The sequence below is a fragment of the Stegostoma tigrinum genome, chromosome 18, assembly GCF_030684315.1.
Source record: "Stegostoma tigrinum isolate sSteTig4 chromosome 18, sSteTig4.hap1, whole genome shotgun sequence".
Lineage (NCBI taxonomy): Eukaryota > Metazoa > Chordata > Chondrichthyes > Orectolobiformes > Stegostomatidae > Stegostoma > Stegostoma tigrinum.
Window position 1 is genome coordinate 4,985,159 of NC_081371.1, and position 24,632 is coordinate 5,009,790.

Sequence of the window (24,632 nt, forward strand, 5' to 3'; positions counted from 1 at the left end):
CTTTGATGGGAAACATTGCACAGCAACTTAAGGCAGTGAGGCAGCATGAGGAAAGATCTCTTCACGGAGCAAATGTTTGGGTGCCTCCCTGAGAGGGTGATTGAGGTATAATAACTTCACAGAGGCTGGTACCCCATTCACCAAGTCAGTAAACTGTCCTTGACGACAGTACTGCCTGATACTGAGTCAGGCCCAGAGGTTTTGTTTAAAATGTTGATGTGGATGAGGGCAACACTGGTTAGGCCAGCATTTATTTCCCAGAGGGTAATTTAAGGGCCAGCCACATTGCTCTGGGTCTGGAGTCACATGTAAGCCCGACCAGGCAGCTTCCTTCCCTAAAGGGCACTAGTGAACTGGATGTTTCTTTTCCCCCTGACAATTGACAACAGTTTCAGTTATCATGAAACCCTTAATTCCAGATTTTTTTATTGAATCCAACAACTGCTATAGCAGGATTTGAACCCAGGACGCCAGAACATCAACTGGATTAACAATCCGGCAATAATACCACTCGGCTATTGCCTGCCCAGTATCTCTGACACTCATCCTTTTTATATGGCAGTCAGGGCTCCCTGTTCAATCAGTTGATCTGGTCATATTCTATGACGTCCAGCTGGCTGACCTCCTTACAGTCGCTACAGGAGGTAGACCTAGCCATGACTTTCCAAAGGAGATTGGTTAATTATTTGAAGGGGAGCAGGGGAAGGTTTTGAATCAGGACTAGCTGATATGCTCTTGCAGAAAGGTAGTGCACACATTGTGTGCTGAATGGCTTTTTCCTGTTTTACAACAATTTTATGATTCCATGTTGGAATAGTCAGGTCGATATTCTGAATTCTCAGCTGAGCCCAAGGCAGGGCATGTATTGCGTCCAGTTTTCCTCTAATTAACATTTTCCAATAGAGGACACTGAAAATGTACACCATAGCGTAATGGGATTGATTGTAATCTAATGTATTGCAATGTATACAGTGGGATGGAGCAGAAATTGGTTTCATGCAATGGATACCCACACAGCACAATGGGAGCTAATTTAATCTGAAACAATTCAATTGAATGGGGGCTAATAGAAGCTGACTAGCTGTATTGAAGTTCAATGTAATGGGACTTGGTTTTGTTTCTTTTGAATAGGGAGGACAAATTTAAGACTGACGTCAAGATTAATTGGTGCATTTTTATTTGATTACAACGATCAATAAGAAATTACAGTTTGCTGTTTGGACAACTTGCTTGAAGCTCATCAATTCTACAGGTCAAATTTGAAAGCTACACAGAGAAACTATTTCTATACATAGGAGAATGCTCAGTAGCTAGAAGCAGGGCCCAAGAAAGGTGAATCAATCCAGGACATTGGACTATTTTAATAAAAAGCCATGGGCAGTGGTGCTGAGGATACTGCTGAGAAGCGTGATATTTAGAGGGACTCCCTATCCTGTAGAACCTGTCCCCAGATGTGGAACTCATCGTTTTCCTAGTCAGGGTACAAGCGGCAGCAACCCTCAGATTTTTCTCCCTGGACTTTTTGTGGTCTTTTCTTCAATAGAAAATGTTCCTGTGTCTCTCAGGTGTGATTTTGTTGCTGCTGGACAAATTGCGGAAAATGAAATGGGAGCAGATGTGGCGTTTGACTGCGGAGCGGGAACTGATGAACATGTTGTCCACTTCACTGGCTGATCAGGTACGCAAACATGTTGCTAGGATATTCTCTCAGGACGCTACAGTGAGCCCCTTTCACAATGTGGTAGTGCAGAGAGACTGGGCTAGACAATCAATCCCCTCATCGGAACAATTAGGGAAAGAGAGGACTTTGATTTGCTGGTTTTGACCATTCTGAATCTTCCTATACCTTAGCTGAAATCTCAGAATTTAAAAAAAATGTTTGTTGAGCTCACCGCTTCCTTTACAGTTTTCTTTGCTCTTCCCCTCTTTGGGCTATCAGTTGTTCACAATGCAGTGTAAGTGCACACACCCCTCATTATACACGGAAACACTACCCGGGAATCACATTCCCATGAAGGTGACCCAAGACTCACTTCTTCACCCAGTGACAGGTTCTACCCAGTTGCAAGGTCCAGTTACAGTTTTGTGATCCCCATTGCATTGATTAGTACACAGTTGCATACTTGAGATGTCATGTTGCAGCTGTCCAAGACATTGGTTAGGCCACTTTTGGAATGCTGCATTCACTTCAGGTCTTCCTGCTTCAGGAAAGGTGTTGATAAACTTGAAAGGGTGCAGAAAAGATTTATAAGGATGTTGCTGAGGTCAGAGGGTTTGAGCCATAGGGAGAGGCTGAGTAGACTGGGGCTATTTTCCCTGGAGCATCGGAGGCTGAGGGGAGACCTTGTACAGGTTTATAAAATCATGAGAGGCGTGGAAAGGGTGAATAGCCAAGGTCTTTTTCCCAGGGTAGGGGAGTCCAAACCTAGAAAGTATAGGTTTAAGGTGAGAGGGGAAAGATTTAAAGGGAACCTAAGGGGCAGCTTTTTCACACAGAGGGTAGTGTATGTATGCCAGAGGAAGTGGTGGAGTCTGGTACAATAACAACATTAAAAGACATCTGGATGGGTACATGAATAAGAAGGGTTTAGAGAGTTATGGGCCAAATGCTGTCAAGTGAGACTAGATTAACTTAGGATACCTGGTTGGCATGGAATGTTGGACCGAAGGGTCTGTTTCTGTGTATACAACTCTATGACTGTATGACAGAGGGATACAAGGAGTCTCTGAGTTCAGTGTAGTGCAGGATAGCTCTTGTGAGGCAATATGTGACAGTAACAATGGTGAGAACAAAGTCACCTAGGAAAGTTTTCTGCCTCCTTTTAAGAGAAGGATGAGAAAAGCTATAATTAAAGTTGAGGTGCTTTTAAAAAAAATTATCCATTACAATTATGATGCATTTTTGAACCAGCTGTTTAAAGACTTGGCCTCATTTGTGTCCATTATGTCCAAAAAAGATGAAGGTTTGAGCTAGGAACACACTGTTTAGCTGATTATTAAAAACGTAATGTAGTTAGTGAGACGTTGGAGGACTGAACTCTCAGCTGGGAAACTGGTAGAATGCTGAATCCGCACTGATATGACACTCCATTAAATATTTCAGATGGTAGCTCTCCTGTCTCAGAGCTACAAGTTTCTGAGTCCAAATTCTGCTCCAGGGATTAAATTTAAAAACCAATGCTAGCACTGCAATGCAGCACTGAGGGAGTGCTGCACTGTCAGAAGCGCCAGCTTTCAGCTGAGGTATTAAACTGAAGGCCCGTTTACCTGGATGCAAGATGTCTCTTGGCACGGTCTTAAAGAAGAACAGGGCAGTTCTTCCCAGTGCCCTGGCTAATATATAGATCCCTCCATCAGATTCACAAAACAGATCATGTGACTAACACATTCGCTGTCTGCGAGAGTTTGCTGCACACCAGTTGGCTGCCACTTTTCCTACATTACCAAAATAATTACGCTTAAAAGCACTTCATTCATCCTGTACAAATGCAAATCTTTCATTTGTCTGCAAGAAGGAGCAAAAGCAAACAAGATGCAAATTCAGCATCAATCCCATCAGCCTGCTGCCAAAAAATGTCAGCTAGAATTGCACATCGTTCAATAATCTAACATCATTAAGGACGACTGGATAATATTCAGAAAGGAAACAGTAATGGGGAGGTTAACTGGGTCACTTGGCACAACCCCCCTAATTCTATAAAAGTTAGGCTGAGCTGAGATAGTGTAGTCTTTTGAACTCTGTATGAGAAACTACATCAAATGCAACTTCATTTGAAGGTGAAGTGCAGAGTGGAATCCTTCCCCAATCTAATTCCGTCAGGCTTGGAGAAAAAATAAATTGATGTTGTACCATTCCGCAGCAGAAGGGGTTGACGGAACAATCAGAGTTTATTCACACTCGGCCAGTTTAACAGGGAGAAGCCACAGTGGACATTGGCTATATGGGGGCTAAGATTTTATGATGGCGGTAAAGTGAGCAGTGCAGGATTTTGCTGTGTACGACTGGAGGAGGACGTGGCAGTTTTAAGTTCTGGCTTTTATTGAGAAGCTGTGCATTCGTCCTGAAAATAAGCAAGGTCTCCAGGTTTACAAATCACAGGCAGCTAGTGCACAGCTACAAAATGCAATGAAAACGGCTAGTGGAATATTAGAGTGTATCTCCGAAGTGAATAAGTAGTGGAGGCAGTTCCGGTTCAGTTGTGGAGTCCTAGTCAGAGAGATGTGGGATAATTTGCATAAATGTGAGATTATTCACTTCAGAAGCAAAAACAAGGTGGCAGTTTGCTAACTGAATGGCTGTAAATTGGGAGGGGGGAGTGTGCAGTAGGACCTGTGTGTCCTTGTGCACCAGTTGCTGAAGGTAAGCAAATGGTATGTTGGTCTTCATTGCGAGAGGTTTCAAGTACAAGAGCAGGGATGCATTGTTGTGGTTGTACAAGGCCTTGGTGAGGCGGCACCTAGAATATTGTGTGCAGTTTTGGTCTCCTTTTCTGAAATGTTTGGAGGGAAGTAGGCCAAAAGCAGACAGGTGAGATTAGTTTAATTTGGGATTATGGTTGGCATGTCCATACTGTATGAGTCTACAGGTGGCCCCAGGTTCAGTTTTGGAAATTATAAGTTCCTTCTAGTCCTCCCTTTTCACACCATTTCACCCTCCACTTGCTGCCATTACAATTCATCCCCATGCAACTCTCATACACCTCCATACTATTCAATAACCACTTATCCTGTATCCCTATTGGGCAGACTGCAGGAGTCATATGGAGATAAAAGAAGTAAACTTGTTACAGAATAATACACCTTTCATTCCTGCACAGTTGATGGTGGAAGAAATCCCTAATGTAAACAGTTTGAAGCCTCTAAATCTCCATAAGTGGTTAATAACGATAAATTATATCTACTAAAACCAAACAAACCTACTCATACCCACATCAAAGACAGTCTATCCTTTAATAGCCTCTTCAAACTACAAATCAAACTGTGAATTCTGAACCCCAGCCAAAATCATTGTCACTTTTGCAATCTAGCCATGTGTTCGCGTTTACGTAGTAGATGTAAATACTTAGAAAATACTTCGAATGACCTTTGTGTAAAATATGTGGACTTATGCTAAGATTTTTTTTCTCTGTAAATTAAATCAGATAGGCTACTAATGAAAGCAGTCCAGTACAGAACTTTTCGTTAACTCTTACTGACAAATGAAGCCTGCATTTTCTTTTTAATGTTTGAAGACTGGAGTGTTTGAAGAAAAGGTCAGATCATGTCAAATAAACAGACCTGATCTGCCCTTACGAGTGTTTAGGCCTCTGTTGCTATGTGTTAAGAAGCTAGAAGGGTGTCTATGTGAATTCAGCACTAAGTTCAAATGGCTCTGGGTTTCCCACCTGTGCAATCATGCCCTGCCCACATCAACCGCCAACAAAGTCTGCAAATTGTTGGAATAGAGGGCAGAACTTCCAGGTCCTCAGCGTCATCTTTCAAGAACCATGGAAATTTTCATGAAAATCCATTCTTCAAAGTTATTGAAATCTGCCCCATTTCCAGATTAAGAATAACTGATCTTACACAGCGAGTTAAAAATTGTTGTATATCCTAATGACCTAAATCAAGTTACAAAACAGCAGGAAGCTTGTTAATTAAAAATGCTATCAGGGGTGGTGACAGCCAAGTGATTTTATCGTGAGACTATTAATCCAGAGATCCTGGTAATGTTCTGTGGACCCAGGCTCAAATCCCACCATGGCAGATGGTGGAATTTGAATAAAATAAAAGTCTGGATTTAAGAATCTCAAAATGAAACCATTGTCCATTTCAGGAAAAACCCATCCAGTTCACCAATGTCCGTTAAGGAAGGAAACTGCCATCCTGACATGGTCTGGCCTACATGTGATTCCAAACCCACAGCAATGTGATTGACTCTCAACTGCCTTCTGAGCAATTAGGGATGGGTAATAAATGCTGCCCTAGTCAGTGATGCCCACATCCTGTGAATAAATTTTTTAAAGTTATGCATATTTTAAAAATCCTAATATTTTGACATTGGCTGTATGCTTTCTTCTTTACCTTTTTAGCACTCTCACATTCCTTCCTTTAGCTCACAAAATCAAGAAGTGTATTATTACTCTTCATGCTGAACAATTCCCCAGAGTCACAGCTGCAGTCAAGGAGCTCAATTCACAGCCAAGCCAAGCCAAGAGCCCCAGTTTGAAGCAATGTGCAGCGGGACGTACTGGTTACATCACTAAAGTAGCAATCCAGAAGATTGGACATGGGTTCAAATCTCACTGTGATGAACGGTGCAATTTACATTCAATAAGAAAGCTAGTTCAGATTAGATTAGATTCATGCCCTTTGGCCCAACAAGTCCACACCGCCCCTTGAAGCATCCCACCCAGACCCATCCCCCTATAACCCGCACACCCCTGAACACTACGGGCAATTTAGCATGGCCGATCCACTGAGCCTGCACATCTTTGGACCGTGGGAGGAAACCAGAGCACCCGGAAGAAACCCACGCAGGCACGGTGAGAATGTGCAAACTCCGCACAGACAGTCGCCCGAGGCTGGAATCGAACCCGGGTCCCTGGTGCTGTGAGGCTGCAGTGCTAACCACTGAGCCACCAGACTGCCCTAGTGTAATCACTGTTAATTGTTGGAAAATCCTATCTAGGTCACTAATGTCCTTCAAGAGAGAAAATCTGCCATCTGCATCTGGCTGGCCTCCATGTGACTCCAGACCTACAGCAATGCGGGTGACTCCTACCTGCCCCCCGGGCGATTAGGAATGGGTTATAAATGCTTGCCTAGCCAGTGATGTCCATGTTCAACAGACAATATGGCACGGTGACTCCATGGTTAGCACTGCTGCCTCACAGCACCAGGGACCCAGGTTTGATTCCAGCTTCAGGTGACTGTGCAGAGCTTGCGCGTTCTCGCTGTGTCTGCATGAGTTTCCTCTAGCTGCTCTGGTTTCCTCCCACTGTCCAAAGATGCATCGGCTAGGGTGGATTGGCCATGCTAAATTTTCCATAGCGTCCAGGGATGTGAAGATTACGTGGATTGGCCATGGGAAATGCAGGGGTAGGGCAGGGGAGGTGAGTTTGGGGAGGATGTTCCTTGGACTGTCTGTGTGGACTAGTTGAGCTGAATGGCCTGTTTCCACACTGCAAAGATTGTCTGAACTATTGGAGCATGAGTTTGAATCATGAATCTACTCCAAGGGTCAGTGAGAGCCATTACAGTCAGCAGTTATTCTGTAATACTACCCATCTGCCAACTGATCATGTCACAGTCACTTGGATCCTAATGCCCCGATTATTGTTTCTCTTAGTGCAGTTTAATATGTGGTACTTCAATTTCCATCTCAGTATTTGAGTTATTTAGAGCTAGTACACCTGCTTCCACTGGCTTGTGTACGTGGATTCAATAAAAGATACACTGATATTTCACAGTTGCATGGGTACTTTCAGTCATATAAGCATGAAGGGAAACAGTTTTTGTTCTTGATAGTGTGAACAACATGCATAATAAAAATATTTCAAATACTTGAATCATTGCACATTGTAAAGTATTCGAGACTTACGAAGACAAGAGTGCACTATCAAATTTGTTATCTCTCAGTCAAATATAAAATATTTTTGGCTCCCAGTAATTAAGGCGGCACAGTGGCTCAGGTGTTAGCACTGCTGCTTCACAGCGCCAGGGACCTGCGTTCGATTCCACCCTCAGGCGACTGTGCAGTTTGTATATTCTCCCTGTGTCTGCTTGGGTTTCCTCCGGTAGCTCTGGTTTCCTCCCACAAACCAAAGTTGTGCAGGTTAGGGTGGATTAGCCAAGATAAATTGCCCCTTCATGCCCAGGGATATGCAGCCTGGGTGGATTAGCCATGGGAAATGCAGCGTCATGGACATAGGCTGCGTCCGGGTGGGATGATCTTCAGAGGGCCTGTGTGAACTCGATGGGCCAAATGGCCTGCTTCCACACTGTGGGGATTCTATGGTGATTCTAGGAATCAGAAGGCAGCATCCAGGCAGTTTCGACCATTTTAGCTTGAAAGTTTTGCACAGAGTTAAGGGTTAACCCACTGAGCCACGAGGACATGACTCAGAGTGTACTGGTCTGTTATTATGTGAGAAATGTTTTCTGTAACCATTTACCTGTCCAAACTGGGGCTGTTCCTACTGGTGTGACCCACCCATCTACCTGGATCTAGATTAATAACTTACGCAGGACTAGCCTCGAGCGATATCGCCTTAGCCTAGCACTGCAGAACATGATCAAAATAGGTCTTCTGTTCAGGCAAACACAAACCTTCTAAAAGTTCTTGAGTCAAGTTAGATGGTTCACCGTGAGATTGACACATCAGTTGTAAAGGGTATCAGAGGCTGAAAAATAGATTTTTTCCTTTATCTCTCCCTCTCGCTGCCTTGCTCTGATTCAGCAGTGCATAACTAAATAGGCTAGAAGCATTTGCTGCCCATCCCTAATTACCCTTGAACTGAGAGACTTGCTCAACCATTTCAGAAGGGCAATTAAGAGTCAACCACATGGCTGAGAGTTTGGAATCACGAGTAGGCCAAAATGCATAAGATGTGCAGAATTAGGGATGACTGATTTCTTTCTGTCTTGGCTAGTGAACCGTATTGTCTTACAGCAGTTAATCATAATTGTCATGGTCACCATCGTTAACATTTATGTTCCAAATTTATTCATTGAATTCAAATTCAACCAACTGCCATGGAGTGGATTGAACCCATAGCCTATGAACCAGATACCCTGACTTCCTGACACCTCAAGCCCTTTCTAGTTTAGAAGGGGAAAAAAGGGAGAACCTGCATTTATGTAGCATAACCTCACAACATTCCAAAACCAATTATGTTCTTTTCAAAGTGTACTGCAAGGGTACCCAGGTTACTGAACAATTCCACTTTTCTTCCAAGTGGATTATTTAACCAAACTCACCCAATGTTTACTGTCTGCCAGCTCCCACACCAAAAACACACTTGACGCTGTCACAAGACAGCGGAGGGTACATCATTCCAGACTGTTGCAATGTGTCAGCTACCCATCCTACATGTGTGTGAGCTTTCGAAAAGTCCTGAAACTGATAACAAGGGAGGTTTCTGTTACTTCTGACACAAAATATGAAGCACATACCCCGCAATGGCTGCCGCTTCGGGAGGAAGAATACATTCGTTTCCTTATATCTTATACCCGAGTTAAGCAAATGTTTAACAAGAATGCTTCATTTTTTGTCATATCTGTCAGTGTATAGGTTCATTCCAGAATGAGAGAGGGACTGATAGCAGTGTGTGTGTCATTATTTCCCTGAGGGAGACAGTGATAAACACCAGTATACAGATATCCCTCTGAAAGAGACAGTAATAGAAGCCAGTCAATGTCGAGATATCTCCCTGGGGGACACAGTGATAGACTCCAGCCAGTTTAGACATCTTCCTGAGAGTAACAGTGAAAGATACCAATCAGTGTACAGATATCTCCCTAAGAAAGTCAGTGTTAGACATCAGTCAACCCGCAGATACCTCCCTGAGTGAGACGGTGATATATACTTGGTCAATGTATAGATATCTCCCTGAAGGTGACAGTGATGCTTCCTGGTCAGTGTCTCGATATCTTGCTGAGGGAGACAGTGATAACTACTGGTCAGTGTACAGGTATCCCATTGAGCGCAAGCAACTGATGATTACCAATGAATATATAATACCACCCTAAGGACAAAGAATTAACACGTCAACCAGTGAAGAGGTAGTTTCTAGAGACACTTCACTCAATATGGAGTTACGTCTCTGGAAGATGACCTGACACAAGATCTAGTTAAGCATGTTTTCCCTTTGTTGCCAAAAAGGAAATACAGAGGAATTGATGCAAAAGCAAAATGCCGCAGATGCTAGAAATCTGAAATAAAAAGAAACTGCTGGAAATAAGCAGCAGGTCTGGCAGCATTAGCAGAGGTAAACAGAGTTAATGTTTCAGGTCAAGATCCTGAAGCCAAAGGAATAGTATAGTCAAATTCAGGAAGACCTAAATATTTAATTACCTGGGAGACGGGAATTTGCAGTGGACAGAAGTGTAAGCAAGCAAACGGGTTTTTAATAACTCAGGATAGGATAATCCAAATCACCCTCAACTCAGAACTTAGCTGCTATGATAAAGATAAGCAGACTGTTCCAGCAATGGGAGCTGAGTGCAATTCACTGGAGTTTTGCTGTAGGACAGAGTTTGCAGCTCTTCTGGATAGTTCTAGTTAACTAATCACGGGAAATGTATCATTGACCTTCATGTGAGAGAAATCGCTGTCAGCAATTTCACTGAGAAGGAAATTGCTTCGGAAATTGGCCCAGTCTTTTTTTTCTAACTGCGTGCATGACACATCTGAAGATTATGGGTCGGAATGCTCTGTCTGAAAAGCACTGAAGCACTAAGGAAATCAAAGTTTTGGCAAAGATCTGTAGCTTGGGTTGTGGATGAGATTGTTGACTTGCTCGCCGAGCTGGCTTGTTCTCGTTCAGACAGTTCGTCACTCCACCTGGAATTTATACTGTCTGGTCCGTTATGGTGAGTCATTTCCGGTTTTGATCTGCATGGGTTTGTATATGGGGTCTAATTCTATATGTTTGTTGATCGCATTATTGGTGGAGAAACATGCCTCTAGGAATTTCTGTGCATGTTGATGATTCTTAGAGGCATAGTTCTCTACCCATAATGCAATCATCAAACATATAGAGTTGGACCCATACAAACCCATACGGATCAAAACTGGAAATGACAGTACTCACCTTAATGGACCGGACAGTATAAATTCCAAGTGGAGTAGAATAACATCATTATATCGGAGGCCTCACTGATGATGTCACCTAGCATGGTGTCAAAATGTCAGAATGAAAACAAGCCAGCCTGCCGAGCAAATCAACAACCTCACCAACCTCACTAAAGAAACTTTTACTCTGTTTCTCTCTCGCTGGAGCGAATTTCCCAATGGCAGTCGGTTGTTTCAGCTGGGTAGGTGGGAGTTGTGTATCAGGAGACTGTGGAATCCCAAGTGCAGCAGATTCCAAGGGAATCCAGTGAAGATTCTAGCTCTCTGTGCACCTTCTCTGTAGCCATAACGGTGTATTCCTCACTCTGTTCTGTTCCCCTGATGCACTTTGTATGGCATGATCTGCCTGCACTACATGCAAAACAAAACTTTTTGCTGTACCGATGAACGTGTGACAATAACAAATAAAATCAAAACAATTTCCCTGTGTCTAAAACCCTGTCAAATTATCTGTTCAAATCGGAGATTTAAGAGGGCTCCACTGCAGTTAAGTAAATAGTTAATGACAGAAGTTAGATTACTAAAATCTGGTCCTGGCTAACTATTAAACTGATCCCCAAACTAGGACACATGACCCCAAATACACTTTCCATTGTAACCATACAACCCAGATCCTAACTTAGCAACTCTACTTCTTTGCCTGCAATCAAGATACCAACCCCAGTGCTGCCAATGAACACACCCATCACCAGAATCGACAACCTCTCTGCACCCACGACACGATCCCTCCCTTGCCACCAACTATTGCACTGACCGGGACTGGCCATAAACACTTCATCACTTACCTGCCTGCCCCCTATCCCACCTGGAGCCCTAACCCCATGCACACCTTGTGTAGCATTTCAAAGGAGCTTTCTGTGATACTGGACGGAATATGCCAACCACTGCTGTGAGAAAGGGTTTGACTTTCCCTGATTATCCTGCACTACAGTCAGATTGAAAGCACTCTCCACATTTCGGAAGGAGTCCTGATTTGAATCTCCTGTTAAAAATACAGAGCTCCTCCTTAACAAATAAAAAGGAGAAGCAGCAATTTACAACATAATTGTCATTCTTCCTGTGTCTCTGTCTCTGTCTCTATCTTCCATACACTCCACTAAAAAAGATTTGGAGATGACTCGGTTGCAGTTAATGACACAGACAGAGAAAGATAATGCAAACATGATGAATGTTTCAATCGTAGGGAGCATAGACTACGGATTAGCAAGTTCAATGTATGAAAGAAAATTTGACAGAAACTCTCTTTTTGCATTGAATGTTCCGGGAGTAGAAACTTTAAAATGTTTTGCAGAGAGGAGAAAGTAGGTGCTGCAAGAGATGTTGCTGCCTTGGTGTGGTGCTATTACTGTTCAAAAATCCTGTAGCCTGAGGTATATTAGGAACACACAGTCACTAGTTACTTCTAGCAATGTGATGCAGGGAGGCCACCATGCGAACTTATCGTCCCTTATAGCCTTTCCCTATTTTTAACATCCCAAGAAATCACAATAGAGTAATAGTCTTACAGTTTTTATGAATACAGAATTCAAGTTGATAATTCACCAATGATCCTGAATTTGCCACCTTCCAAACCCACAACCACTTGCATTTCGAAGGACAAAGGCAGCAGATTCAGGGAAACACCACCCCCTGCAAGCTCCTCTCCGAGCCACTCCCTATCCTGCCATGGAAATATATCGCCGTTCCTTCACTGTCGCTGGGTCACAATCCTGGAATTGCCTCCCTAAAGGCATTGTGGGTCAACCCACAGCAGGAGGACCGCAGTGGTTCAAGAAGGCCGCTCACCGCCACCTCCTCAAGGGGCACCTAGGATGGGCAAGAAATGCTGGCCAGCCAGTGATACCCAGATCCCACAAATGAATTAAAACAAAATAGTCTTGAGAAATAAAGACGCCTTCAACTCTGTTATTTTGACTAGTTAGGCTGTGATTATTAGACGGGATGCCTTGTGGCTTTAAACTTCAGGGCAATCCTGCAATTACCAGGAATGAAAAATTAGTTTACAGGTAGAAAAAAAATCATAAATGTTTTAATGAAAATGTTGTTTTGAGCTTCTACTTTCCTCCTTTTTGATTATAATGATGCAAACAATGAGGTATAAAGGTAGTTTAGTATAAAGGAGCGAGCTGGTTGGCCATGGGATAGGTCATGAGATGAAACCACGAAGGTTTTAAAGCCAGGATCAGCAGCCCAAAGGTCACCACAAGTATTTACTTCACTGTTATCAAGTGGGCAAGGTATCAGTTAATGCCAATTGAACAAATTTGACCTATTTACTGGGTTTATATTTCTGTTAGAAGCCTCGATACAATCTTTAGCACAACTGGGCAGGCATTCCAGAAATTCTTGCTGTAATATAGACAAGGTAATCATGGCTAGTTACAAAGACATTAGATTCTTGGCTTAATATGTACACACATTAACAACACAAAGACTGATTGTTGCTTCAACTGTTGGTATATTTTCTCCTCTCACCTCAATAATATCACATTCCTTTTTTCTGTCTCTTCCCCACCCATGCAGGATATTTTTAATGCCGTCATTAAACAGAACCCTATCCTCGTGTACCAGCTTCCGTGTTTCTGGAACGTCCAGCTGTCAGATCACACGCGCTCTGAGCAGTGCTACAAGGATGTGTCAGACCTTAAGGTAAGACTTGTTTGTGGTGAGGATCATAGCTAGCAAAATGCGGTAAAATTCTTCCATGCTGTACCGTGCTAGAGATAACTCAGTAACAGTTGAGCGAATGCAATGACTTTTGTATCTGAATATTGCAATGGAATCCATTTCTTTACACTGGTAGAACATCAGAGACTTTGGTTAAATTTAAACTACTTTTATAAGGTAACTTCCTCAGTTGTGCATCAGCTAAGATAGCACCACCTCTTGTTGGCTCATTGGTACATCTACTTTGTGATACCTCCAGATATTTTCCTTGTTGGAGCCTCAGGTCATCCACTGATACAATGACACAACCCAAAAGCTGCTTGTTTCTTTCGAGATCCCTGCACAGATTTCCTGTGTTATTTTTATTAGAGCACCATCATGCAACTGTGATGCCTCGTCATGTTTTTTCCAGCCATTTGGTTTCTCTCTCGCACCATCTTACTTTTGATTATTTCTGATCGCTTCTCTGCCTTAATTAATCAGTTCAAGGCTTATTCTTTCACTTGTCGACATTCGACTCACGTTATTTGTACCTATCTGTTGACGTTCTTAATTACCTGGAATTATCATGATATTATCTCTCCTATATATTTTGTGCCTGTGTGCCTCTCTCTGCTGCACCTGACGAAGGAACAGCACTCTAAAAGCTTGTGATTTTACATAAACCTGTTGGACTATAACCTGGTATCATGTGACTTCTGACTTTTTCCCCCAGCCCAACACCAGCACCTCCACATCACGGTTTCCCATGGGCGATAGATCTCCAACAGACAATGGTCATAAATGCTCCATCATTGCCCTCGCTGCTTCTCTGCAGTAAGATTGGGCCATTGTGGAATAATCCAGGAAGTTCAGGATGAACACAGCAGGTTCAGAAGCACGTGTTGGAAGAGAGGAACAGTGCAACTGTCTAAAATTGTGGCAAAGATCTGTAGCTCGGGTTGTGGGTGAGGTTGTTGACTTGCTCACAGAGCTGGCTTGTTTTCATTCAGACGTTTCGTCACCACACTGGGTAACATCATCAGTGGAGCCTCCCATGATGCAATGTTATTCTATTCCACTTGTAATTTATACAATATAGACAGGAAGGAAGCTAGATGTCAGAATACATGAACACCAGTTAGCAACAAAATGGCAAGATGAACTCTTCTTAATATTGGTGCATTCACACAATGAAGGCCATGAATTTAACAGGGACAGGGTAACCTTGGTAGCCCAAGTCAAATATAAACTTGCGTGGGAATTCCAAGAGGCATGGTTCTCCATCCATAATGCAATCAACACACATATAGAATTGGACCCCATATACAAAACCATACAGAACAAAACCAGAAATGACAGTGCTCACCATAACGGACTAGACAGTATAAATTCCAAGTGGAGTAGAATAACATCGCTTCATCAGAGGCTGCACTGATGATGTCACCTAGCATGGTGACGAAGCACCTGAACAAAAACAAGCCAGCTCGGTGAGCAAATCCACAATCTCAGCATAACTGTCTCATAACCAATGTGACACAAATCCAGAACTGAAGGGAGGTGGACACACAATGGGTTTGACGGCATTGACAAACCGGCAGAGACAAGTGGAGCTAACAGGAAGATCAGCGAAAGGATCAAGGATGAGGATAATCTGAGATCAGTGCTACCAAGGTTAACCTGTCCCAGTTAAATTCATGGCCTTCATTGTGTGAATGCACCAATATTAAGGAGAGTTCATCTTGCCATTTTGTTGCTAACTGGTGTTCATGTATTCTGACATCTAGCTTCCTTCCTGTCTATATTGTATAAATTACCAGCGGAATAGAATATAATGGAACTCAATAGTGGAACAAAAGGCAAATGGTGTGGTAATGAGAAAGGCCCTTTGGCAACTGGCCCAGAATAGGTGTTAATAGAGAAATAAAGCTTAGCTCTGACTCAAGGCAGAAATATGAAAACAAGATACAGGTACTGGGGTTAGCGAGTTTTGAGAAGATTTGTAGCTCAGGTTGAGTTTCTGGATGTGAGTTTGCTCGCTGAGCTGGAAGGTTAGTTTTCAGACGTTTCGTCACCATTCTAGGTAACATCATCAGTGAGCCTCCGACGAAGTGCTGGAGTTATATCCCGCTTTCTATTTATCTGGTTAGGCTTCCTTGGGTTGGTGATGTCATTTCCTGTTCTTTTTCTCAGGGGATGGTAGATTGGCTCCAAATCAATGTGTTTGTTGATGGAGTTCCGGTTGGAATGCCATGCTTCTAGGAATTCCTAGAAGCATGGCATTCCAACCGGAACTCCATCAACAAACACATTGATTTGGAGCCAATCTACCATTCCCTGACAAAAAGAACAGGAAATGACATCACCAACACAGGAAATGACATCACCAACCCAAGGAAACCTAACCAGATAAATAGAAAGCGGGACATAACACCAGCGCTTCGTCAAAGGCTCACTGATGATGTTACCTAGAATGGTGACGAAATGTCTGAAAACTAACCTTCCAGCTCAGCGAGCAAACTCACATCCAGGTACTGGGGTGAAAGAAAAATATGTATCCAAATGGAGGACCAAGTTCTTACTTCTCCTTCCACATTCAAATATCTCATTTCACTTTACCTTATTACGACATAACCAAAATGCCCATTCTAAACCAGTGTGGAGGCTAGAAATTATTCTCAAGACATGCTGAAATCTGATTGTCTTTATGCAATCATCGAATGATTCATTGTAAAAGGAGGTCATTCAGCCCATCTGAAACACCTATCCAAATAATCCCACTCCCCTGCCTTTTACCCTAGGCACTGCAGGTTTCTCCTCTTCAAGGATTTATCCATTTCCGTTTTGAAAGTTACTATCAGATTGGTTTCCAGTCCTCCTCTTCCCCCTTTAGACAGTATATTTCAAAAGGTCATCATCCGGGTTCAGAAACAGAATGGAATGCAGACTTTGGTAGGGAACTGTGCATTCATTTCCTTGCATTGGTCAGCCAAGTGCAGAGCTCTGATCAGAGAGCTGGAGCTGGAGCCTTGTCATTGGATATGGGTCTATTTCAGCAACATTATAGAGCTATAAGGCTGCCTGCTGCCAATAAGTGAAGCCACATGACTGCCTCGTGAATATATAATAGGGTTTTTTTACAATCTCATAAATAATAATGGCAGCTAATTTCGATAGACCTTCTCTGTTCTCTTTGAAGCGCATTAACATTTTGTAAAGCCTGTGTGTGTGGCCTGCTAATAAGCGGCTGACAATTTCAAAAAGTAGATTAATATCTTCTTTTTTCCCAGTAATGGAACTTTTACTGAACAATATTGAATGAAAATGACATCATCAAGGAAGTCTGAAGAACCTTAATGATAATATTTGTTCTTAATGGTACACAGACTGTGATATCTGTGTCTGTGTGACACAAGAATCATTATTTTAGTTTCTCTTAACCGTCCTGTAGATGTCACTCCTCTGCATCCTAACTATTTGTTTCTCATTCCAAATTAGAGAATTAAACTTGGGCACTCATTACAAATAGTGTCTTCCAACGATCCCATGTGCATGTGTCAACTTTTCCAAACTATCCTTCAGTTCAGAAGTGTTGATTGTTTTTTCCTTTCCCTTCTCATCTCCTCATGAAATATTTCCTGCCTCTTAAAATATTGAATTTGCTTCAGAGAGACCTTTCACATTATCAAGTATTTCAAAGTGTGACACAACTGATGAAGTGTAGTCACTGCTGTAATGTGGGAAATGTGACAGCCTAGTTACCCTCGTAGAAGCCTTGCCTGAGCAAGACAGTAACTGGGTAATCCAGATAATCCATCTTTGCAAAATTGATTGCGGAGGACATTTGGACCAGAATACATGCCATTTAAGATGAAGTGTAGTTAGTCGATTAGTTCACTGTGCTTTCATGGGTCGGACTGTTTACAAATTGTGACCTAAACTTAAATGAATTCACTAGATGGCTGTGAAGAGATGTGGCGCGATTTGGAGGCTGTAGAAGGCGGTGTATAATGTCCTTTCTCCTTAAGAAAACTGCTATTTTATTAAAGTGTCAACTTATTTGAGCAGATCATGATAACATGCATGGCCATCACATCCTCAGGTGGACTTGAATCCAGACCTCCTGACCTAGAGAAATAGACATGCCGCCATGCCATAAGGTCCTTGTAATTTTGTGCTCAATCCTAGGGGTGAGACTTAGATCCTGGATCCATTTGCTTTAAGGCAAGTGCACTACTGTTGGGTCACCGCTGACAGTTCACTGGCATGTTAGTTTCTGTGGTAATCTTTGTGATGATACATATTGCTGGAGGATGTCCGAACCAAAATCACTTTATGTTCTTGTCTGATGTGCACTGCATTCCATTAGCTGGGGGGCATTCACTGGATCATAATCTCAAAGAATCACTGCCGCACAGAAGGGAGCCATTCAGCCTGTCACATCCATAAGCACTAACAGTGTAAAAGAAGAATATCCTCCTGTCTCTTCTGGTTCTTTTTGTCAGTTCCTGGTTAATTTGTTTCTTCCGGTTGACAACAGCTGCCAACTGGAACGGCTCCTCTCTATCTACACTGTTCGAAACCCCACATAATTTTGAAAGCCTCCATCAAATCTTAATCTACTCAAAGAAGGACCAGATCTTTCTTTTTGTAATTCTTTTGGGGCACATGGGCTTCACTCGATAAGCTGGCATTCATTGTCCATGAGGAGTTAGCTTCACCAATCCAGCCCAAGTAAGTAGACTCTCCTCATTGGCTGGAGCTATTTCCCCGAAGCATTGGAGACTGAGGAGTGACCTTATAAAGGTCTATAAAATCATGGGAGGCATAGATAAGTAGATAGCCAACAGCTTTTCCCATTGTAGGGGTGTCTAAAACTAGAGAGCTTGTGTTTAAGGTGAGAGGAAGAGACACAAAAGAGTCCAAAAGAGGCAACTTTTTTTCACACAGAAGGTGCTGAGTGTCTGAAAAGGGTTGTCAGAAATAGTGGTGGAGGCAAGTACAATCTTGTCATTTAAGAAACTTTTGGACAGGTACATGGATGGGATAGGTATGGAGGGGTAGGGATCAAACACAGACAAATGGGACTGGATTAAGTGTGAAAACTGGGTAGCATGGACAAGTTGGACCCGTGCTATAAGCCTCTACCACTCCACAACCATCTTGCAAATCTTTTCTGCAGAATCTCATCCCTGCCTGGGATAATTTACAAGTAAACCCAACGCAGTTCCTCCTTCACTGAAACTAGGAAATGCTGAACCCCATGGAAATGTCCCAGCTGCAGCTTTAGTTAGAATTCACTGACTCACGTGGTCACTAGGACTAGGTGTGGAGCTGGATGAACACAGCAGGCCGAGCAGCATCAGAGGTGCAGAAAGGCTGATGTTTCGGTCTAGGCCCGAAACGTCAGCCTTCCTGCTCCTCTGATGCTGCTCGGCCTGCTGTGTTCATCCAGCTGTACACCTTGTTATCTCAGATTCTCCAGCATCCGCAGTTCCTATTATCTCTGGTCACTAGGATTGTTGCTGTCCAGGATGGATTCAGAGCAGACCTGGCACCTCAAGGCGCTGTGGGGGTTGCAGCAGCAGCAGAATTTTGCTGAATCACAGTCTGTAAACTCATGGCATGGCATATCCCCAACGCTACCATTGTAGCCAGGCCAAGGGATCCCACCCTTGTTCAATGAGGAATGTGGGGAGAGCGTGCCAGGAGCAGCATTAGGCATAACTAAAAATGAAACATCAACCCAGTGAAGCTATAAAGCAGGACTGCATGCAGAACAGTGTGTTGTAGACAGCAAAGTGATCACCAATCAATGGAACAGGCAGATTCGAACAATGCAGTCCTGCCACATCCAATCGTGAACACTGGTGGACAATTAAATAACTGACCAGAGGAGGAGGCTGCACACATATCCCCGTTGCCAATGATGGGAGAACCAAATGCAGCGATGTGAAAAATAAAGCTCACATGTTTGGAACTAGCTTCGGCCAAAATTGTCAAAGTGGTCAATCCGTCTCAGCATTGTCCAGCAAAAACAGATGCCACTCACCTGCCAATTTGATTCACTTCACACGGTTTCAGCAATTGGCTGCAGGTGCTGGATACTACCTACAACTAGTTCTGAAGACGTGTGCTCCAGCACTAGCTCTCCCCCTAAACAAACTGTTCCGGTACATCTACAACACTTGCATGTACCTGGCAAAATGAGCAAAATTGCCCAGTACGTCATGTCTGCAAAACCAGGACATATCTAACCTAGCCAATTATCATCTGCTCACAGTCAACAGTAAAAGTGAGGGGAGGTTTCAGTGAGTTATCTTCAGCTAGCTACTTCAGTGACCTTCCTTCTATCATAAAGGCAGCTCGCTGATTTCACAACATTCAGTTCTATTTGTAGCATCTCTGATACTGAATTATTCCATGCCTCTGTGCGATAATACAATGGACGAGCTGATAGTCGGAAAGTAACAGTCATGCCAAACAAGTGCTAGACAGTGACCAGCTCTAACAACAGGGAATATAACCAGATTCCCTGGACAAGCAGTGGCATTACCATCGCTGAATTTTTCGCGATCAACACCTGTTTTGCGAAACCTTGACTGATGAGTTTTGACATCCAAAACTTGACTGAACTAGCCAAGTAGATATGTGGCTTCAAGGCAGGGCTGTCTGTGGCAAGTGACTCACTGGCTGACCACCAACCTCCAAAAGGCTGCCCACCACCTATAAGGCACAAATCAGGAATATGGTGAATATTCCTCACTTCTCTGTTTGAGTACGTCTCCAACAACACTCACGATGTAGGAGTACATCCAGGACAAAGCAGTCTGTTGAAGTGGAGCCAGGAGATGTTGTGCATTGATATTTCCAAATGGCATTCATTTAGGGGTCATGAGCAAGTTTACTGAACAAAATAAAAGCCCATGGTCATGGGAGAAATATGTTGGCATGGATGTTGGATTGACTAACTTGACAGAGAACAGAAAGTCAGGATAAATGTGTTGTTTTCCAGTTGGAAAACTAACTAGTTGAATGCCATGGTGACTTGGTCTGGATCCTTAACTAGTTAAAATCTGTATCAATGAAAAGATGTGTGTGTTGTAACCAGATTTGCTGGTGACATAAAGGTAGGTTCAATAACAAGTTGAGAGGAGAGCACCATGCGTCTGCGAAGAGTTATAGATAGTTTAGATGAGTGGCAAAGATTTAGCAGGTGAAGGATGCTGTGGGAAAATGTAAAGTGGCATGCTGTTTGTAGGAACAGAAGAGCAGAATATTATTTAGAGAGAGAGAGTACAAAATGCTGTGGTACAAGAAATCTGGATGACCTCATAAATGAATCAGAAAAAGCCAGCTAGTAATTAGAAAGGGAAGTGGAAGGTTGGCCTTGATTGCAAAAGGGGATTAAGTACTAAATTAGGGAAGTTTTGTTATAACTATGAGGCATGGGGACACTGCACTAAGAGTCCTCCTTACTTAAAGGAGGATTAATATGTATTAGAAGAAATCCAGAGAAGGTTCACTAGGATAATTCCTGGGATGAAGGATATCTTGTGAGGAGATTGGGCCAAGACTGATTAGCATGTGGGAGAATGGAGAGGTGGTCTTATTGAAATGGAAGATTCTGAGGGATTTTAACAGTGTAGATGTGTGGGATGTTTTTCTGTGGGAAAAATCAGAACTAGCGTAAACAATTCAATATTAAGTCTTCCAATTACACCAGAAATAAAGGGGAATTGCTTCTTTTGGTGGGTTATGAGTCAGGGCTTCTCAACCACAGAGAGCAGTGTCAATACCTATATTCAAGGCCCACTTTGACAGATTCTTTTTATTAAGATATAGTCAGGAGTTAAGGGGAACTGGCAAGAAAGTAGTGGTAAGGATCAGACCATTTGTGATCTTATTGAATGACAGAGCAGACTCAGTCAGCCAAATGGCTGACATTGCTCCTAATCCTTATGATCTTACAATAATCACCCCATTCATCTTTGTGAACATTCACTCCTTCATCATCGCTACACGTGGAAGTGTTGCAGGTATTTTCCAACGCCTCTTCCCAAGAAAGACAAGGAGAACAGTCGCCCAGGAACACCACCACCAAATAGCCTCCCCCTTAGTCTCGCACCAATGTGACTTGACAAGCTCTGGTGTTCTTTCAGTGTCACTGGGTCAAACCCCTGGAACTGCCTACTGAACAGCACTGTGCATCTCCTCATGCCAACACACACTGCAATAGTTTGACCAAGCAGCTCACTTCTCAGGATGGGCGATAAATACCCAGCATTGCCCACATCCCATGACTGAATAAGAAAAGAAACTCAGCACTGAATGAACAAGGCTGTCTCCGGAGAGAGTGCTGTTTTCAATGTTGAGTCCAGAATGTTTATTACCATTGCGTATTTATAATTAATAACATCTTGAATTATAAACAGGATTGCCAGTAGTGTCAAGTCTTGGCCTCATTAATCTTCTTTCCCTGCTTGTTGATCTGACAGTGAACCGAGGAACAAAGGTACTTATGCAAAACTGATTCGAACATGGTTACCCGCAGCGATGCTGTCTAGATCAGGCGCCGTAAACAGCCGAAACTTGAAAAAGTCTTCCACACTGTATCTGGGGTTGGGAGTGGGGGTTATGTGGGGAGAACAAGTTTTCAATTTGAAAAATAAGATTGTGTCATTTCATTGTTGTTGAGCTGTGGCAGGTTTTCACTTTAAATGTAACAAATAATGCAGTGACTAATTAGGATTGTTTTCTGTTTCCGGCCTATTAAACTTGAGTTTTTCTTTTGTTTCGAGGCTAAAATGAGGTTAGTTCCAGTATTTTGTTAGGGCCATGCCTTGAGGAGATTTGCGAGCCAGTGCAGACTACTGCAGAGCTGGGGACCAGTGGGGAAATGGGGTTTCCTTCCAAAATGGGGATTGCTGGGAATTCGGGTGTTTGCTGCAAAGATGGGAACTGTTGAGAATATGAGCTTACTTTGGAGTTGGAGAGCACTGGAATATGTGGGTCCACTGGGAGTTTTGGGGTCACTGCAGGGATGGGGAGCTCTAGGAATGTTGGGGTCACTGCAGGGGTGGGGAGCTCTGGGAATTTGGGAGTCACTGCAGGGATGGGGAGCTGTGGGAATTTGGAGGTCACTGCAGGGATGGGAGCTCTGGGAACCTGGGGGCCACTGTGGAGATGGAATTTCCCAGTGAGAAGTGCAGTGGTAGCATGACTGCATTACAGGAGTGGCCCTGCACAGGATCTATCACATCACAATCTCATCTGCTGTCCTTGATGCTTCAGTCTCTCCTATCCATTTCTGAACTATTATAGTGATCCTGCAGGGCTGGGTTATTGGAAACCCAAGCTCTGAGGGAGAAATTGTTATTTTGTGTGTATGTGTCTGTGTATGTGTGTGTGTGTGTGTGTGTGTGTGTGTGTGTGTCTGTCTGTCTGTGTGTGAGAGTATGTGCGTGCGTGCGTGTGTGTGTGTGTGTGTGTGTGTGTGTGTGTGTGTGTGTGTGTATGTGCCGTGCAAGTACCCACCACCATTTTCACAATGGTTGTTGTCAATGAGTGGAAAGGCGTGCCACCTGTCCAACATATTTAAAACAGGCTCCTGCACTGCCTTTCAGAACCTGATTTTAGACGAGTTGGTGTGGTATAGCTTTCCCAGTGGTCAGCAATGCCAGCCAGGAATGGGAAGTGAGAGGTAGTGTTGGCTTTTTCCACATTTGCATTGGCCAAGAAAAGCTATCCCTTCCAAACCTGGCACCTCGCCCTCCACCTCACGAACCTCGCTTTGAGCCTCCCATTTTAGCACCAGTCTCCCCTGAACCTTCCCAATTTCAGGTCCCCCACCTCCCTGTTGTAAACTTTTGTGGGTGCCTGATTGTGAGGAACTGTGTCAGAGCTTCCATCCCCTGTTTGTGGTTCATCCCCGAACTTGCTGGCACCGAACCCTATTCGGATGGTACTGGATGGGAAATAGAAGTTTAATGTTACTGAGATCAGCAGCCCTCCAGATCCTGGCCTGACAGGAATAATGATTCTGTTCACAGTAATTGCAAAGAGAAATGAGAATCTCTAAAGTTAGCAGGATTGCCTGTGAGTGCTGTGCTTACTTGCTGACTATTGACATCTCAGTTGCCACTGCATGGTGTAAGCCCACTCAGGGCTGAGTCAATCCATCTCAGGATCTTAATTGGTAGCTGAGCAAGAACTGATGGACCATGGCACACAGGCTTAATCCTGTGTAGGTAGGAAGGGTCATAGTTTGGCTGTGCACCACCCTATCCAATTGAATACCTTCCTCTTCTCCATCTCGGGCACAGGATGCCAACTAGTGTCTTGTACCAAACTCAGGCAATAGAACAGAAGAATAAAACAGCCTCTATTGTCACATATACTCAGTGAGTACAGTGACAAGTTTATTTGCTGCCAATTACAGTGCCAACATAGACACAAAAGTACCTAGAGACAGCTTTTTTATTTAAAAGATCTTAGACAATAAAGAAGTAAAATACCCAGTATGTAAGAAATAGTAGTTCACTGCAACAGATAATGCTGGGGACTCTATTGTTTTACCTTTAGCTTACACCAAGTAATATTAGACATTTGGAATTGGAGGATCACCATTGAAGATGAGCCATTCTGACAGCTAATAGATGTGATGTTGAGAAGTCAACTAAGGAAAACCATTTTGTTTAAAATGTACTGCAACTAAATATTAAGGCGTTAATTGGTATAGCTGTCAGATGTTTTATAAATAAGCCAAACGTTACAGTGCCGATAGGTGTTTTATTGGATCAGTTTTCTGTATGCTTTGATTTGCCCAGTGAAAACCATGCACTTTATGGGATCACACTCGGAGCAGTGAATCAGAAAGTTTTCAGTTCAGTCCAGTTTGAATTCAAGCTTGAGGAGAAGCCTTCAGCACCTAGTCTTAAACTGATTGCTGAAGTCCAGATACCTAGCAATAGCTACATTGTCAGATAAAATGTGTTTCAGCCTGTCTGGGGGGATGAGAAAACCATGATATTATTTTAGGAAGTTGTCCAGGATGGTGCCCCGACCTACATCCCTGTTGCAGTGACACCTCCGAGAATCTAATAATCTTACCTGCTACTTGTTCGACCTTGCCTTGCTTGCCCACAAA

General features: G+C 43.2%; 1 protein-coding gene across 2 annotated transcripts in view; it reads left to right on the forward strand.

The window, feature by feature from the left end:
- large1 (LARGE xylosyl- and glucuronyltransferase 1) overlaps window positions 1–24,632 on the forward strand; it is a 427,164-nt gene that overhangs the window by 310,674 nt on the left and 91,858 nt on the right. For both annotated transcript variants that reach the window (XM_059652276.1, XM_059652277.1), the window contains exons 8-9: window positions 1,566–1,678; window positions 13,361–13,486. In XM_059652276.1, coding sequence (XP_059508259.1) covers window positions 1,566–1,678; window positions 13,361–13,486 — 239 coding nt within the window. The remainder of the gene's footprint in view (window positions 1–1,565; window positions 1,679–13,360; window positions 13,487–24,632) is intronic.